The 18,681-nt window shown below is 49.3% G+C and overlaps 1 protein-coding gene across 1 annotated transcript; it reads left to right on the top strand.

Moving 5' to 3' along the window:
• Window positions 1-1,831: 1,831 nt before the first annotated feature.
• On the top strand, window positions 1,832-18,324 carry LOC103296484 (low affinity immunoglobulin gamma Fc region receptor III-like). The gene is made up of 5 exons (XM_028127780.2): window positions 1,832-2,126; window positions 2,615-2,635; window positions 2,885-3,139; window positions 15,635-15,889; window positions 17,358-18,324. The coding sequence occupies exons 1-5, from the start codon at window positions 1,931-1,933 to the stop codon at window positions 17,528-17,530; spliced, it is 900 nt and encodes a 299-aa protein (XP_027983581.1). The 5' UTR covers window positions 1,832-1,930; the 3' UTR covers window positions 17,531-18,324.
• Window positions 18,325-18,681: the final 357 nt, after the last annotated feature.

Here is an 18,681-nt window from a genome sequence, read left to right as displayed (position 1 = left end):
CCTGGGGGTGCGTGTCCGTGCACTGGCGGTGCGTGTCCGTGCACCTGGGGGTGCGTGTCCGTGCACCTGGGGGTGCGTGTCCGTGCACCTGGCGGTGCGTGTCTGTGCACCTGGGGGTGCGTGTCCGTGCACCTGGCGGTGCGTGTCCGTGCACTGGCAGAGCAGCAGCCCTCCAGAGCTCCCGCGTGGGAAACTGAAACTGTCCCCTTGCACGAAACAGCTCCCCTCCCCCGGCCGGCGGCCACCATCTGCTTCCTGCCTGCTGAGTTTAACCACTAAGGCTCTCCTAGGCGGGTGCGTGTTGTGACGGGCTTATTTCACGTGGCATAATGTCTTCAAGGTTCGTCCATGTCGTAGCCATGGCAGGAGCTCCTTTTTAAAGGCTGAACAATATTCCATTCCTTGGATTACAGGCCACTTTGTTTATTCGCTCACCGGTCAGCAACATCTGGGTTAGCTGCTGGGAAGAGGCTGCAGTAAACAGGCGTGTGCAGATATCTGAGGTCTTGCTTTGAGCTCTTTTGGATAAGTAACCAGAAGCAGGATTGCCGGATCAGGTGGGAAGTTCTGTCTTTGATTTTTTCGAAGAGTCCCGTACTGACTTCTGTAACAGCCGCACCACCTCACATCCCCACCACCGTGCATAGGACTCCCTCCTGTGTTGTGGCCACTCTGCTGAGTGTGAGGTGATGATAGCTTGTGGTTTGATTTGCATTTCTCACCAGTTAGTGATAGTGAACGTCTTTTTCACGTGTTTGTTGGCTCTTTATATGTCTTCTGTAGGTAAATGTTTATTCAAGTCTTTTACCCATTTTATAAATCAGGTTACTTGTTTTTGTTGAGTTGTAGAAATTCTTTATATATTGTGGATTTTAAACTCACCAGACAATGGTTTTCTCTCATTTGCACTCTGTTGACTAATACAGTTTTTGTATTTTTTAATATATTTTTATTGATTTCAGAGAGGAAGGGAGAGGGGGAGAGAGAGAGAGAGAGAGAGAGAGAGAGAGAGAGAGAGAGAGAGAGAGAGAGAGAGAGAGAAACTTTAATGATGAGAGAGAATCATTGATTAGCTGCCTCCTGCACACCCCCTATTGGGGGTCAAGCCAACAACCCAAGCATGTGCCCTTGACTGGAATTGAAACCTGGGACCCTTCAGTCCAGAGGCCCACACTCTATCCACTGAGCCAAACCGGCTAGGGCTAATACATAGTTTTACATTTGATGTAGTTCCATTTGTCTATTTTTGCCCCCATAATCTGACTTCTAATGGTTATTTCATGTTCTACTAACGTACACTATCCAGCCACCTGCACAGGATATATAGCCTTTAAAATTATTGTACGGCTCTCTTAACAAAATTATTTTTTAAAAATATTTTAGATGTCTTTATTGATTTCAGAGGAGAAGGAGAGAGAGATAGAAACATCAATGATGAGAGAGAAGCCTCCTGCACATCCATCGAGCCCGCAACTGGCCTGTCCCTCCTGGCTCATGGGTCTGCGCTCAACCACTGAGCCATGCCATCTGGGCACAACATTATTTCTTAAACTCGAAAACTTTCTTCTGTATTTGGAGGGTTGTGGGAGTCGGGGTTTGAAGTGCAGATGAAGGAGGGACATGGTGTCTTCAGAGATTGTCTGGGGTTGGGTGTTGCCCACAGATAACTACTCCCTCCGCTGTGGTTGTTTAGCAGACATCCTATTGGCTGCGGACATAACGGGTTCTCTGTCTTGTCTGGGACAGTCCCTTAGCGCTTTCTGGGTGCCGGCGAGAAGCGGCACAGGGCGCCTGGGAGGCCCGCCCCCAGCGCTGCTTCCTGGGCGCCGTAACCCACCGGAGTCCAGTCCAGAACAAGCTACACGGGAAAGGGTTTGTCTCAGGGCAGACGGGTCTGTCGTTTGGTCGTGCTGCTGATTCGTTAGCAGAAATGGAGTCTGGTGACTGTTGGAAGTTCTGTGAGAGGGTGACCAGCTTCCTTCCTCTTTCCTTGGTTCACCTCCTGAACCCTGCTGGGCTCAGCCCCAGTTCTGCATGGACTTTGAAGACCAAAATGCTTCAGAATGTACATTGCAGTCGCCTGCGGCTGCTTCACCCACGGCCAGTTCTAGTTTTGCTGCTGCTGGGTGAGTGAGGGTCACTCTGGGTGAGTGAGGGTCACTCTGGGTGAGTGAGGGTCACTCTGGGGTAGTGAGGGCCACTCTGGGGCAGTGAGGGCCACTCTGGGTGAGTGAGGGCCACTCTGGGGCAGGTGGTTTCCACCAGGGACCTGCTGGTGAGGAGCAGGCTGGGCCCATGGAGCTGGGGACGGACCGACAGCAGAGAGAGAAGCCTGCCTCTTACCCGCCGGCGGGTCCCTAAGCCACAGTTCAGAGGCCCTTCCACAGGCCTGCACCAGGCACTCCCGTGGGCTTTGTAGGGGAGACAGAGATGAGACTAGGGAGTGAGCAGTGAGCATCTTCACATCAAGGGAAGCAGGCTCTTGTTGTGGGTCCTCCGGGAAGAGGGTGTGCGGGCTCCCCCTCCCCCACCCCCACACACAACTGCATCGGCTCCCGGGCTTCCCCTGCCGGCTGACCCGCTGACCCGCCCTCTTCTCTTTTCCCTTTCACAGCTTCTGCAGACCGGGGAGCTGGTGAGTCTGCTGGATGCCGCCTGGTAGTTACAGTGCTATTGCCTGTCCCACCAAGAGCGGGGCGTGGGCAGTCCTGTGCTTTAGAGGGGCCTGGGGTTTGATTCTTGGTGAGACTCCTGCTGGATCACAAAGACAAAGGGATGCGGCTGCCGGAAGCACATGGGGCTGTGGTTGGGTCTACAGTGGACTCTGGGCCAAAGGCCCTGGGAGCTCCAAGGGCACTCACCCGCCCTGTCTGCTCTCTGCCAGGTCTCCCGAAGGCCGTGGTCAGCCTCCAGCCCCCCTGGCTGCAGGTGTTCCCCGAGGACAACGTGACTCTGAGCTGCCAGGGGGCCCGCAGCCCGGGGGACAGCTCCACCCAGTGGTTCCACAACGGGACCGCCATCCCCACCCAGGCCCAGCCCAGCTACAGCTTCAAGGCCAGCAGCAGCCACAGCGGGGACTACAGGTGCCGGACGGGCCAGACCGGCCTCAGCGACCCTGTGCACCTGGACGTGACTTCCGGTCAGTGGGGGAGCGGGGAGCCTGGGAGGCGGGCCTGGGAGCGGCCGGCCGGCAGAGGGTTTGGGAAAGGGGTAGCCGTTTTCTGGGAAGTGTGGCCGAGCTGTTGGAAGTGGTTTCTGCCCAGTCATTTCCCCTCGCACCCCCGCCTCTCTGCTTCTGTGTGGGTGCCCCTCGCACCCCGCCTCTCTGCTTCTGTGTGGGTGCCTCGGAATGTGTGAGGGTGCTTGGCCTCAGTCCTGATTGAGCAAGAAGGTGACAAGGCCACAGACAGGCCACCGGCGGTGAGAGCAGCAGAAGGAAATGTGTGTTCCAGACAGCCTTCCTGCCCTCATGGCAGAGCGGTCAGCACGGCGGCTGGAGACCCACAGGAGGCAGAGGCCGCGGGTGGGCATGCCGGGCATGGGTGAGGAGGGTGAGGATCAACAGAGGAGGAACTCACGAGGCCAAAGTGGTGAGGGATTATGAATTTATTAGGCCATCTGGGCACCGGATGGGCTGAGCCCCCAAAGACGGGGAGTCAGGTTGTTAAGGACTCTGGGCGGGCTTTCTCTGGGCGGAGAACTCTCTGTGCAGGTGTGGGTTCCGGGAAAGTCCGGAGGGGAGAGAGAATGGTCTCAGCCAGTGGAATGTGGTCTAAGCAGGTGGCCTGTCCATTGTGAAGTGGCCTGAAGGTCAGCTCCCAGGGGAGGGGGTACTGATTCAATTTTTTGTCAGACCTAAGTAGGAGGCCTCCTGCCCAGGGGGCCATGGGATCTGGAAGATGAGGGCAGAAGAGGGGGGGCTTGGAGTTTGGTGCAATGACGTCATCTTTTATTCCTGAAGGAGAGGTCATTAGATGCTTTAAATTGATCTGCCTTAGGGTTACATATATGTCTGAGTGTTCAGTCTAATAGATTCTGTGGAGATTCTCCTACACACGAACCACGCCCACCCAGTGTGTGAAATGGGAGCACATTTATACTGTAGTGGACTTTGATTTGGGGCGTCTGCCCTGCAGATGGCTGCACGGAGGCAGGCAGGGCCAAGTCCTGTGTGAGGGGGCTGGGGGTCGTCTTTTAGATCCTGCTTCCCGAGAGCCCCGTTTCTGTCGGAGCCCCAATGAACCGGCAGTCAGTATTGACCAGGGATCCAGAACAGCGCTCCCAGCCTGGGCGACTTTGGCCTGGGAATTATTTTGAGCTGAACATGATGGAGACCCAGCAGGTTCCTGAGGAACCCTCACCGCTCCCTGAAAGGAATGCAGTCATCACCAGCAAGAACTGCTTATGGCCTATGTAGAGGGCGGGGCAAACCACTAACTACTGCACAGCGCCTCTTCGTATGTCCTGCCCTGACCTTCCTCCTCTCCGAAGCCCCGGTGCCTTGCCTCACCCTTAGTCAGAAGGTCGTACATCCCTCATCATCCTTCCTGTCCCTCAAGTCTGCGTTCCTGTACATACTAGTATGTATGCACTTAAGCGTGCTCATTGTTCCTGGTTACTCTATCTCATGCCTATTTAATTATTAACCACACAAGAACCTACAAGGTTCTCTTCCTCCCCCAACTCAGCCTCAAAACCTGCCAGCAGCAGCCGCAGCTCCGTCTGCTCTCTGGCCCACGGCCGCCGCAACAGCTGGTTGTGCTTTTGACTTTTCCTACAAAAATGTAAAACTTGAGATTTTAAAACCTTTGCTCTGAAGGATTGTGGGAACCCCTTTCACGTCCCTTGTGGTTCAGGGTTCGGGTTCTGGAGAAGGGCCGCACACAAATGAAAGAGACTAGAAGAAATTTAATTTGGCGATATGGGGGGCCAGGCGGGAGCCCACCTCTAGTGGGAGGACTGCTGCTAGGCTCTGGCCTTGCTATGCCTTTTATTGAGACTACTAGTAGCACATTTGCAGGAAGAATCCTGCAAGCGGCCGCTGCAGCTGCGTGCCCTGCCGCTGCCGCCACCTTTGCAGCCACTGCGCCTGCATCCGATCGTTGCTACCGCCCACCCCGCCCACCCAGGACTTTCCCTCTGGCAGCTACCTTGCTTTCCGCTTTTCCTCCCTCTTCCTCCTAAGTTGTCTTCAGTCTTCACTCCTCCCTCCCTCAGTGTATGCAAATTAACCGCCATCTTTGTTGGGTAATTTGCATATTCGTCCTGATTGGCTGGTAGGTATGGCTTTGGCTGGTGGGCGTGGCTTGGGCGTAGCGAAGGTGCGGCCAATTTGCATATTACCATTTTATTAGGTAGGATGGGATACACCCATTACCCTTTTTTAAAAAATGAATCTTTATTGTTCAGATTACAATTGTTTCTCCTTTTTCCCCACATATCTCCCCACCACCCAGTTCCTACCCCCCCTCTTCCCTTACCTCCCCCCCCCCGCTGTCCTTATCCATAGGTGTATGATTTTTGTCCAGCCTCTTCCCATACTCCCCACACATACACCCCTTTCCCCCTGAGAATTATCAATCCACTCCCATTCTATGCCTGATTCTATTAAGTTCACCAGTTTATTCTGTTCATCAGATTTTTAATTCACTTGACTTTTAGATTCACTTGTTGATAGATATGTATTTGTTGTTCATAATTTTTATCTTTCTTCTTCTTTTTCCTCTTTTTAAAGAATACCTTTCAGCATTTCATATAATGCTGGTTTGGTGGTGATGAACTCCTTTAGCTTTTTCTTATCTGTGAAGCTCTTTATCTGCCCTTCAATTCTGAATGATAACTTTGCTGGGTAGAGTAGTCTTGGTTGTAGGTTCCTGCTATTCATCACTTTGAATATTTCTTGCCACTCCCGTCTGGCCTGCATGGTTTCTGTTGAAAAATTAGCTGATAATCGTATGGGAGCTCCCTTGTAGGTAACTAACTGTTTTTCTCTTGCTGCTTGTAAGATTCTCTCTTTGTCTTTTTGCTCTTGGCATTTTAATTATGATGTGTCTTGGTGTGGTCCTCTTTGGATTCCTTTTGTTTGGGGTTCTGTGTGCTTCCTGGACTTGTTAGTCTATTTCTTTCATCAGGTGGGGGAAGTTTTCGTTCATTATTTCTTCAAATAGGTTTTCAGCATCTTGCTCTCTCTCTTCTTCTGGTACCCCCATAATTCTGATGTTGGTTCGCTTGAAGTTGTCCCAGAGGCTTCTTACACTATCTTCAACTTTCTGAATTCTCTTCTCTTCATGCTTCTCTGGAAGAGTGTCCTTGGCCTCTTTGTATTCCAAATCTTTGAGTTGATTCTTGCAATCCTCTAGTCTGCTTTTGGGTCTCTGTATAATATTTTTTATCTCAGTCAGTGTATGTTTAATTTCTAGTTGGACCTCATTGAATTTATCGGCCTTTTCCATGAAATTCTTGAAAAACCTCATAACCGTGGTTTTGAACTCTATGTCCAGTCGCTTGTTCTCCTCCATTTCTTTGGTTTGTGATCTGTTTCCTTGCCTTCTCATATTCTCTGCTTCCCTGAGTTGGTAGGGTAGTATTGTGTACTAGGTGTCCTATTGGTTCAACGGGTCAGCCTCCCAGTTACTTGAGGTGGACACTCTTGGTGTACCCTTGTGTACTGTGTGTCCCCCAGCAGGAGCTACAGCAAGGGCTAGTTTTCTCCTCCTTTGCTTGGGCGGTTTTGGAGCAGTCTGACTGGAGCTGCAGTTGGTTAAGCTGCTCCAGAACAGGCCATTTATATGCAAAAGCCGCTGTGTGGAGCCTGGGCGGGTTTGTAGAATGGGCGGGGCGGGGCCTCAGGGCTGGGCGGGGTCTCAGGGCGTCACTAGGCTGGGGCGTGGCCAACGGCGATGGCTGCCGTCAGCCGTCTCTGCCTTTCCACGTTTCCAAGTCCCTTCGCCCGGCGCTCCAGCGCAGTAAACAATGATTGCTGGGCGCACCACCGCAAAAAAGTCACTCTCACTTTCCGACCCGATGGCCGAGAGTCCAGCTTCTCCCCGTAGTTGCCTGGGTCCCCCGAGTGTCCCCAGAAACTGGATTTCAGAGTGATCGGGAGCTTGTCTCCCTTTGGGTTGAAGAAAAGCCGCGCACCCAGCCGCCTGCCGCCAGCCCGATTCGCGTGCCTCCGTACCTCAGCTTTTCAGCGATTGTGCTTCTTTCTCTTCTTAGTTGTAAATCTTCCACTCAGCCAGCTTTCCCGTGGTTCTGGGTGGTAGACGTTTTTGTCTTTAAGTTGTATTTTTGAAATTGTTGTGTGAGGCAGCAGATTAGTTGTTTAACTATGCCGCCATCTTGGTTCCTCCCCCGACCCATTACCCTTAAGCAGGTTTGGGATACACCCATAGCCCTTAGGCAGTTTGGGATACAGCCATAGCCCTTAGGCAGTTTGGGATACAGCCATAGCCCTTAGGCAGGTTTGGGATACAGCCATAGCCCTTAGGCAGGTAATAAGTGGATTATCATATCAGTAAGGATTTACATGATTACAAGATGGGGAAGTTGCCTCAGTTACCATTGTCTCAATTAGATAGGGAGTGGCTCTGACCTTTCAGAGTTTCAAGGTTGACCAGCCTTTTACATCTTTTCTATTAGTGAGACAATGATCGGTTTCTAGCATCTCCCCTGTTTCTTTCTTTTAAAAAATCTTGCATCTGTAGACCAGAAATAAACATATAAGAACAAAAAATGTTTGAGTCCCAGTTTCAATGTCCAACAGTTCCTTATGTGTACATGTCAGCAATGATATTTCAGTTATGGATGGTGGACAAATGGTAGTAATACAGGTTCGACCCTCTCTGGTTTGGTCCTGGGCAACCTGCAGTGATGCACAGCTGCTGACTGCTAGCATGGCAAGGCGTCGTCAGTGTCTTCCATCTCTGGACTATTTCTCCTCTTGTCTTCATGGCTGGAGCATTTCTGTCAATTCCTCTCTGTTGCAGGAATCCACATGGTCTTGGAGTTGTTTTCTGAAAATACACAAACATATTCTCGACCAAAGGTTAATAAAGGAATCTTTTTCTGCAAATTTGACTTGGAATCCTTTCCGTCCTTGCCCAAATGAATTTTCCTTGACCTATTTTGACACCATGTGTGTTTTTCATGGGTGTCTTGCTGTTAGCATTACAAATGAAAAATTAGTTTTCAAAGTAAAAATTTTCTAAATGTAATTGACTTTCAGGATATTTTTCTTACATAACATTACTCCACTATCCCCCCTTTTTTGATCTAATTATTAGGAGGCTTTTGAAAGATTTTTATAATGCAGTCTTGATAACTTTAAATTTTAAAATTTTGCACAGAAATATGACTGCTTTAGGTTCGTTGCTTGTTAAGCAATTTTACCATGAGATGAACTACCAATAGAAATTTTAGTTAATACTTTAGGAACAGCTTTTTGTCCAGTACAATTAAAATTTCTTGCATATTTACTTATTACAATTAGCTAATTAATCTGAAAAGTACTATCTTACTGTCAAATGTTAGTACTCTAACAACAAACTTAGTTTACCCTGTAAATATTAGTGGAAAGGACTTTTTTGCGTTCTTGAGTAGGCTCTGAGTATTCTCAATGCTAGGCTAGATTTAGATATAGGGCAGCTGCTGTCGGTCAAGTCTCTGTCTGTTGCCTAGGTCCTGATCTGAGCGGGGCCAAGCCTGTGTCTGTTACCTGGGTCCCAATCTGAGCTGGGCGTGGGAAGCGAAGCAGCCATGGGGCAGGAGACCTCCCTCAGAAGAGGCTAGGGTTCAGGCCCCTGCAAGGTTGGGGGGGGGGGTGAGGGTCTGTGCCTCACCTCTGTTGACCCCCAAGTTCTCTCCTGATGGCCCTTCTGCGACTGTGCCTGTCTTAGGTTGTTCCTTCCTTGAGGAATCTTACCCGTCTCTGGCTAACCAGCCATCCTCCGGGGCCAAACAGGGTGATGTGAGGTTCAGTTCTGTCTCCTTGGTACCCTATGCCTCCGTGGCCTCCACGCCCAGCACCTGCCTTGGGATCCCACCTTGGCCACTGGTGGGGCCCCAGCACTGATCACATGTCTTGGGGAACCCAGGTTTCTTCTCCAGGGAGGGCCCAGCTCACACCATTGGGCGAGAGACAGATTTATGGTACCTGCCACCACGAGGTTTCAACCTCAGCATGAACAGAAAACTCAGGCAACAGCTGTGGGCAATTGGATTGTAAGAAAAGGGATCCTCTTGGCAAAAAAGGACAAGAGGGGCCAATATAGAATGCTCAAGTGCCTTCCCAAGGGGCCTTCCACACAGTGGAAGGGATTAAATCCTTTCATGTCCTTTTTATATTGCTGCCAATCATTCAAAGAATTGGTTTTGTAAGTTTGTTTGGAATAATTGTACAATATGCTGTTGCAAAAGCAGCTAGGCAATGATTAATAAAATAACCTGTTTTGCCATTTCTCCTGTAGATGCAGTAGCCCATAGGACTTTTGAAAAAGGTATCTACAGAGACATGTAATGCCCCAAGACGTCCAAAGGAATTATAATGCGTTACATCCATTTGCCAGATATGGTCTCTTTAGCAAACCTCTAGAGTTGACTCCTGTGTTAGGCCCTTGAGGTAGATGTAACATGCAAGTGGGACATTCCTTAATAATCTGTTTTGCCTGTTGTCAAGTGATTGAGAATTGTTTAAAGTTTTAAGACAATCTTTTCTTATCTCCGCCTTCTGAGGCCTAATGCATTGGTTTTCAATTATGGTTCCCAGATATTGGAAAGGCGTTTCTTTCTGTACCTTTTCTGGAGCAATTTTTAAGCCCCATTTAGGGAGCTCCTCTTCTAATTGGGAAAACATGGCCAAAGTCTGCTCTTCCCGGGGGCTTGCTAAGAGCAGGTCATCCGTGTAAGGGTCAAGTCTCTGTCTGTTGCCTAGGTCCTGATCTGAGCGGGGCCAAGCCTGTGTCTGTTACCTGGGTCCCAATGAATAATGTAACATTGGGAGTATTTGTTCCTTAAAGGCTGAACAGCTTGAGCCACATGTTTTTGACACAAAGTAGGGCTATTGGCCATTCCTTGAGGTAAAACCTGCCATTGATACCTTTTCTAAGGGAATGGTGAAAAAACAATCTTTAAGAACAATCGCCATTTTCCTGTCGCCTTTTTAGGGATTGTAAATATAGGCATATTCCAAGGACTATTGGAAGGCTCTATGTGACCAGCTTCTATTTGTTCTTGTATTAATTCATGAATATGACTTAATTTCTCCTTGGTTAATGGCCACTGATCCATCCATACAGGTCTATCATCTTTCCATTGTATAGGATCAGCATGAGGGTGAGGAGACTGAGCAGTGACCGCTCCTAAAAAGGTTGATATCCTGTCTGAGTTATTAACTGCTTTCCTTTGCCGGTAACAATACATGCTTGTAAACCCTCTAAAACATCCCGGCCCCATAAGTTGACTGCAATTCCAGAGATGACGTAGGGCTGAAACCATCCGGTCTGTCCTTCCTCATCTTGCCACCTTAACACTGCAGCACTACGTTGTGTGTCATCAGGTACTCCTACCCCCTTAACTGAGCCCATAGCTTCTGCCGTGGACCAACTTGGAGGCCAGAATTCTTTACTGATAACACTAACATCCGCTCCAGTGTCCACTAGACCCCTAAATTGTTTTCCCTCTACTCTTAAATTAATCATAGGATGGGTTTTGCTAATTTCATGTATCCAATAGATGTCTGAGCTTCCAAATCCTTGCATTCCTCTTTTCTTATTTGTAGCCTCACTGTGCTGAACATAAGGTAAAAGCAGTATCTGAGCAATTCTTTGTCCTGGAGTAACTTGCATAACATGATTACATTCTGGTATAACTTTAATCTCTCCTTCATACTCTGAATCAATGACTCCAGGCAGGGCAGTTAGTCCTTTTAGAGTGTTTCCACTCCTCCCTAAGATTAATCCTAAAGGTCCCCAAATTCCTATAGGAATAGTTTGCTGAGCAATATCGGGGGTCAAAGTGACCTCAATAGTGCTGTTAAGATACAGGCCTGCGCTTCCTGGAGTTGCTGGGATGAGGGAACCCACTGTGGGCCTTGCAGGGCAGATTTCCCCTATTGATGACAGGGCCGGGGGCGCCCCTCTGGCCGTTCCCCGTGGTTGACCATGCCCTCTATCTGGATCTAGAGGCTGCCCGTTTCTATGAAATTTCCATTTACAAAAACTGGCCCAGTGGTTCCCTTTCTGACATCTAGGACACGGAGAGATGGTTACATCTGGAGGCGGGGTGTTCACGCCTCTTCCTAGAGCGCTACCTTGTGTCCTTCTCGGTTGCCTACAGTCCTTTTGGAAATGTCCGGTTTTTCCACACTTATTATAACACCTCTTATTTCTACCTGTTACTGAAGCAGCGAGTAAATTTGTTTGAAAAGTGCCTGATCCCACATTTTGACATGCTTGAACCATCTCTGTAATGGTACTATTTCTTCTCAGAGGCGTCAGGCATTTTTTACAATCAGCTTTGGTTATCAATTATAATCCGTACGATATTTGAAGGAAACCTCTCTTTATTTTCTTCTAAAATAATTTTTCAGGCTACAGAGAGTTTCATTTAAAAATCTTTGTCACATGAAACAATTTCTTTTAAGGTTATGGTGACCACTAATATGGAATAGATTTAATATTTTAATAACAATCCTCAGTTTATCCTGTAAATACCAGTGAAAGAGATTTCAAAATTTTCAAATTTCTCCTTTTTATTAAGCTAGAATTTTATTTTTTTAAAGAGTATCCCCTTAGGTTTATTTTGCATCCACAGAGGGATCATGGGAGGCCTCCAGTAACTTTCTTAGAATACTTAATCAAATTGCTTACAAAGGCATTGGATTATTCCAAAGGAAAGGGTTGGCCTTTGTTATTTCAAGATGGTGGCCCCCAGGGGACCGGCAAGCCATGTGTTGATAAGGCTTTCCATGCAATTTCAAGTATAAGAGAATAAATTTCTTGTATTACTCCAGGCCCTTGGAGCTTTCCAAGAATCATCTCTGTTAAAGCCTTGAAATTTTAACATGGGAAAACACCATCAAACAAATATCTATATGTGATTTAAATATTATAATACTTTTTATAATTATCTTAAGATATCAATTAGATTTTTTTAAAAATATATTTTATTGATTTTTTACAGAGAGGAAGAGAGAGGGATAGAGAGCCAGAAACATCGATGAGAGAGAAACATCAATCAGCTGCCTCTTGCACACCCCCTACTGGGGATGTGCCCGCAACCAAGGTACATGCCTTGACCGGAATCGAACCCGGGACCCTTGAGTCCGCAGGCCGACGCTCTATCCACTGAGCCAAACCGGTTTCGGCTCAATTAGATTTTAAACTAGTTTTTGCATAGAAAAATTTTGGTTGGAATCACAGAATTAATCCTCTTTTAATTAGACTAATAATAAGCAACTTATTTTGAATTCCTAATTTTTAGAGAAAACACAACATTTTATTTGCTCAAAAATAAATTCTTATACTTTAGACATTTAATTACCACAACTACATAATTTCTCCTAATTTAATTTGTACTTTGAACTTTTAAAGCTGGCAAGTCAAATATATTTAGTGTTTCCTAGATTAATAACACTTTACATTTTTAAGAAAAATACAAGACATAATCAATTAATAGCTTCAATTCTGTCCTCTAGGTTTTTTATGAGGCAAATTTAAACTTTACTTTTTATTTGCCAGCAGCTCTGGAAAACCAGATTTGGTTTATTTGAATGTAAATTACCACATTCTTCAGAGATGGCTCCTGGCGGGAAACTAGATTACCTGTCTTCTGGGGGAAGGACGTCTACCCCTTCCTCCATTAACAAAGGGCTACTTAGATCTTTACAATTAATACATTATTTATCTATATTTCAACAATTTTTTGATATTCAAATCCAATTCCAATTATTTTAAGGCATTTACTTTGGATAAATTCTATAACTGACAAATTTACTTATTTTCTTGAAGGCCTTAAAAAGTTAACTTTTTAACAAGGTTCATTAGCATTTTTAAAACTACTCTTTATTATGGAAATGCGAATCCTGTTGTTGGAATTATCTTGAATTTCTTTCAAGAAGACATTTTCATCATTTTTCTTAGGAAAAAGAAACAGTTCTGGATTTCTCATTTTCTATAGCTTTTGCAGAGAGATTCCAGCTGAAGACAATCTAAATGTCCAAAATCGGACCATGCGCGTATTCTGTCTTATAGCTAGGTTCTCTCCCCACGAGCACAGAAGTCCTAGACACATTTCTAAAATTTTTAAGAGTTTTTCATGGCAAGAAAGGAAACGTTAAATTAGTATACTGGGAGAGTGGGCGTCCATATTGGTTCGCCACGTGTCTCCCTTCCCCCACATCCTGCTTACTTCAGGGGAAGTTTCAACAACCGATCTGGCCGAATTTCTTTTCATGCTTAAAAGATAGATAGATCTTAAATTTTTTCTTTCTTTTTCACTTTCTGAATAACTAGCACCCAATTTGGCCAAGATTTGCATTTCCCTGCGAGTTCTTTTATAATTTTTAAATGAAACTTTAAGTAATCTCATTGCGGGAGACCAGATAACCTTGCCCTCTCCTGCCACCTTTGAATTTCTCCACACCAGAGGCGGTTTCAGCAGTGGAGTTTCATTTCTTATTACAGATTTTAAATTCCAAATACAAACTAATTTCTTAATTTGAACAAGAAACCACATTCTTTAAGTATGCAAACCAAAAGTCTATAATAAAGTTTACTTTATATTTATAACCTAATTCTTCCCCATTAGCCTGGCTAAAAAAGTTGTTCCCACCCTACTTACAGAGTGACTCTGCAGCTGGCTGTGGGCTTTTGCGTGCGGTTGAACCTCACTCACCTTTTTTTGGTGAATTTTCCTCACCTTTCCTCGGTGTACTTTTTCCTTCCTTTGCTCTTAGGTGAAAAATACCTTCTCCTCCAGATGTCCCACAGTCAGGCGCCAGATGTGGGAACCCTTTCACATCCCGCGTGGTTCAGGGTTCCAGTTCAGGGTTCGGGTTCTGGAGAAGGGCCGCACACAAATGAAAGAGACTAGAAGAAATTTAATTTGGCGATATGGGTGGCTAGGCGGGAGCCCACCTCTAGTGGGAGGACTGCCGCTAGGCTCTGGCCTTGCTAAGCCTTTTATTGAGACTATGGGACACATCCATAGCCCTTAGGCAGTTTGGGATACAGCCATAGCCCTTAGGCAGGTTTGGGATACAGCCATAGCCCTTAAGCAGGTTTGGGATACAGCCATAGCCCTTAGGCAGTTTGGGATACAGCCATAGCCCTTAAGCAGGTTTGGGATACAGCCATAGCCCTTAGGCAGGTAATAAGCGGATTATCATATCAGTAAGGATTTACATGATTATAAGATGGGGAAGTTGCCTCAGTTACCATTTGTCCCAATTAGATAGGGAGTGGCTCTGACCTTTCAGAGCTTCAAGGTTGACCAGCCTTTTATTTTTTTTTTTAAAATATATTTTATTGATTTTCTACCGAGAGGAAGGGAGAGGGATAGAAAGCCAGAAACGTCGATGAGAGAGAAACATCGACCAGCCACCTCCCGCACACCCCCCACCAGGGACGCGCCTGCAACCAAGGCACATGCCCTTGACTGGAACTGAACCCGGGACCCCTCAGTCCGCAGACTGACGCTCCATCCACCGAGCCAAACCGGTTTTGGCTTGACCAGCCTTTTACATCTTTTCTATTAGTGAGACAATGGTCGGTTTCCTGCAAAGGATAGTTAGAGGGAAGCCACCTGGTCCCACCCCTTCACTGTGCAAAGAAGCGCAGCCATGGACCTCAGAGCCCAGGAGCTCCTGGGAAAAGCCAGGATCAGAATCCTGACTCCAGATTTGTCTCCTGCTGTCTCATCAACTCCCCCTAATCCAGCATAGTCAGCATGTGGTTGTCTGAAATAAGCGATCATTTAACTGAGGCACCATGAACTCTGGCATGCACTTTTATAGTAACTAGAGTGATGGGGCTTTTCTAGTGTCTGGAACATTCTTTACAGCTTGTCCTCCACAGCACTGGCTTCCGGTCTCTGCTTCCTCTGTCAGTGAGGGGCGGGGGGCGGCGGTCCGGAGCGCTGTTCGCAGGCAGGTGGGAAAACGAGTTCACACGTAGAGCCCGTGTAACTGCTGCTCTTGTTCAGTCACATTGAACCTGAACTCAAGCGCACACCTGCCACTGCCTTCGCGGGTGGAAGGTGGGTGAGGCCTCCCCTCCCCCACGGTCACTCCTCCACTTCCCAAGCGTGTTCAGAAGTGTCCTTCCATTGGGAGCCCCAGACCGCAATGCTGTGCCCACAGACAGCAGGTCCAGGTCCTGCTGTCACCTCCGGGTGCTGGGGGCATGGCCCCCTCCCCTCCGGGGAAGCTTCTGACTCCTGGCGCCGCCTGAGGGGGTTCCTACTCTTTACATTGGAGACTCCCCAAGCCTTCCTTCCTCAGGCCCCCGGACTCACAGGTAAGGGACGCACACCTGCCAGAGGCACCGCCGTTGCTGGGCCACATCCTGGCTCCTGGAGTGAGGCCGCCCCCCATGAGCTGCAGCCTCAGACCCTTCCCTTCCCTTGTGCCTTCCAGCCTGGCTGCTGCTCCAGACGCCCCGCCTCCTGGTCCCGCCGGGGGACCCCATCGTGCTGCGGTGCCACAGCTGGAGGAACTGGCGCCTCTACAAGATCACATTCTTCCAGGACGGGAAGTACAAGTGGTTTTCATATACGAATTCCAGCTTCTCCATCCCACATGCAAACGCCAGCCACAGTGGCGCGTACCACTGCTCAGGGTTCCTGGGGCAGACGCTGCACGCCTCGCAGCCCGTGAGCATCACCGTCCCAGGTGGGAGCTGCAGGCCTTGGAAGGATGGGGAGGGCAGGGCCCCCTCAGCACCGGCGCTCCCCTGAGTGGGCATCAGCGGGACCTCCCGTCCTAGCTGACTGATGGCTGGGTGGGCATGAAGCGCTGGTCCAGCTCCCTCCTCAGGGACTAAAGAGACGGCGCCACTCACTCGGAGTTTTAGCTCTCAGGGGATAAAAGCCACCTTCTCACCCTCTCACCATCTAGCAGACACGCCGCCTTCCCTCTTCCCACCTCCTCCGGAGGCCCTGAGGCTGGCTGTGCCTCCCCAAGACCCTCTCCACCCGGCGCCAATCTCGGCTGCGGGCAGCCGGCGGCATGGCAGTCTCTGATACACAAAGCACCAGGCCGCCTTCTGACCTTGAGAATTGTGCGCCGTGACCTCGGAGTTGTCCTGTCAGGGACATTCGGGGCCTTTTCGGCCGGATGAGTGCGAGGCAGTGACGCTGCCCCGCCCTGGCTCAGGACGCGCTGAGGAGTGTGCGGGCTCCCGAGCTCACTTCTCCCCAAGCCGGTGCCCAGGCACGTTTTATGTTCATGGCGCACATTTAAGTCTCGAGAAGCCTTGTTGTAAAGAAAACTTTTAAACTAAATTTCATGAGGCATTTGCAAAACCTACGTGACCACAGAAACCTTTTCCTCTATGACTTTGTGGGGGAGGAAAAATGTTCTCTACCCTTGAAGCTTCTCTCATCTGGTCTAATAATTAAAATGACATAGATTAACAAGAAAACGAGCAAATTTAATTACACACATACGTATGGGGACCCACAGACATGGGAGATCAGAGACAAAGGGATAATGAGGGACAAGACATTCTGAGCTAAGGATGAGATGAGGCTGGGGGGGGGCTTGGCATGGAGGAAGGTCATGCAGGATGATGAGAAGAGCAGATGTTCAGTACTGAGCTAGCTTTCTCTGCCCTCTACACAGGCCATAAAGTTATTTCTGGCCCTGGCTGGTGTGGCTCAGTGGATAGAGCTTCGGCCTGCAGACCCTTTGGTCCCGGGTTCGATTCTGGTCAAGAGCACGTACCTCGGTTGCAGGCTCCTCCCCGGCCCGGGCCCTGGTCGAGGCTCAGGCAGGAGGCAACCCATCCAAGTTCCTCACATCGATGTTTCTCTCTGTCTCTTCCTCTCTCTTCCACTTTCTCTAAAATCAATGGGAAACGTTTCTCAAGAGCCCACAGGGTCTCGATTGCCTTCAGCTCAAATCCTCCACATGCCAAAGTGGCACCGCGTGGGGAGCCCGCCAGCTGCGTCAGGTCCCTCCAAGCAGGCGCAGCGCACCCGCACCCGGGCAGGCTGTGCTGGGGAGGCGGAGACTCGACCTGCTGCTCCTGGCAGGCCTGGGCCCCTGGCCTGGAGCCTCCACAGCGGGGGGAGCCCTGGGGACCTGGCTGTGGGTTCTGACCGGGGCCTTGAACAGCTGTCGTTTCTCCACCCCGCAGCCATGTCACCCGTCCTGCCTCCGTGGTCCCAAATCGCGTTCTGCCTGGTGATGGGGCTCCTGTTTGCGGTGGACACGGGGCTGTACTTCTTGGTGCAGAGAGAACTCCGGAGCCCAGCGCGGGACGGGAGGAATGACACAGTCACATGGACCAAGAGCCCTGAGGACAAGTAACCGCTCCTCTCCCCGGGAGGAGCTGCAGTCTGCAGGCCCGCCCTCTGCCCTCCCCGCCTCCTGCTGGGCGAGCTGGAGCTGCCGGGGCCTGGGGCAGGAAGGGCCCAACCACCCCCAGGCTCGCCCTCACGGACTTCCTGCTGGTCAAGAGGACTGACCCGTGTCTCCACAGGCCCTCACAGAGGCTCCTCACACACACACACACACACACACACACACACACACACACGCGCTCCCTAAGTCCTGTTTCCACTTTCACATCAGCCCAGCACCTGACCACGGCTCCGTCCTCCAGGCCTGCTGGCCCTCACCCCCGCACCCTCCGGCACCGTGTCCTCCCAGAGCCATCTTTCAATGTGCTTACCGGCGCGTCTTCGCTCCAAGCCTCGCCATAGCGTCCCCTTGCACTTCAGAGTAAAAGCCGAGGCCTTTGCAGTGCTCTCAGGCCTCACTGCCTCCACCTCACGGCTCCTGTTCCTTCCTTCCTTCCACACACTGGCCATACTTCTGCCCAGGGTTCATGCTATTCCCTGTTTCTGGAATGTTCTTTCTTACAGATGTGTCATCATACTTCATCATGGTCTTTACCCAAAAGTCCCGTTATCCGTAAGGTCTCTTTGATCATTCACTATAACTCCACCCCCACCCTCTCCGGACCCCCGTCTGCCGTGCTTTTCCTCATGGTGCTCATTTCCAGCCTCCCGCCCTCGGAAAGGAGCCCCGGAGAGCAGGGCCTTTGTTCACTGCTCTGCACCCACAGCCCAGCACAGCGCCGGGCACGCGATAAAGAACTCAACCAGTGTGTGTGGAATGAGTAAATTCTTTAGCAAATGTAGGCAATTTTAAATCTAGGAACGATGCAGTGCAGTCTCCTCGTTTTAAAACGGAGGAAGCAGTGGCCGGATGCTCGGAATGACCTTGCTCAGGACGTCCAGGTGGGTGATGTCACAAGTGTATGTACGCAGACCTTTATGGACGTGGTTCTGGACATAGGACACGTTTTGTTCTACAACTTGCTTTTTGTCCCGGGCCATCAGCCTCACCCACTTCACAGCGCCTATTGAAGGCCATCACTTTGAGGTCTGCTCTGTTTTCCACGATGCTCAAACGAAGTTCCTGCACGTGAGCAGGGCTGTGAGTCGGAGTCTGAG

This window comes from Eptesicus fuscus, chromosome 22, assembly GCF_027574615.1.
Source record: "Eptesicus fuscus isolate TK198812 chromosome 22, DD_ASM_mEF_20220401, whole genome shotgun sequence".
Lineage (NCBI taxonomy): Eukaryota > Metazoa > Chordata > Mammalia > Chiroptera > Vespertilionidae > Eptesicus > Eptesicus fuscus.
The sequence above is the reverse complement of the archived record's forward strand: the minus strand, read 5'-3'. Positions and strand labels throughout refer to the sequence as shown.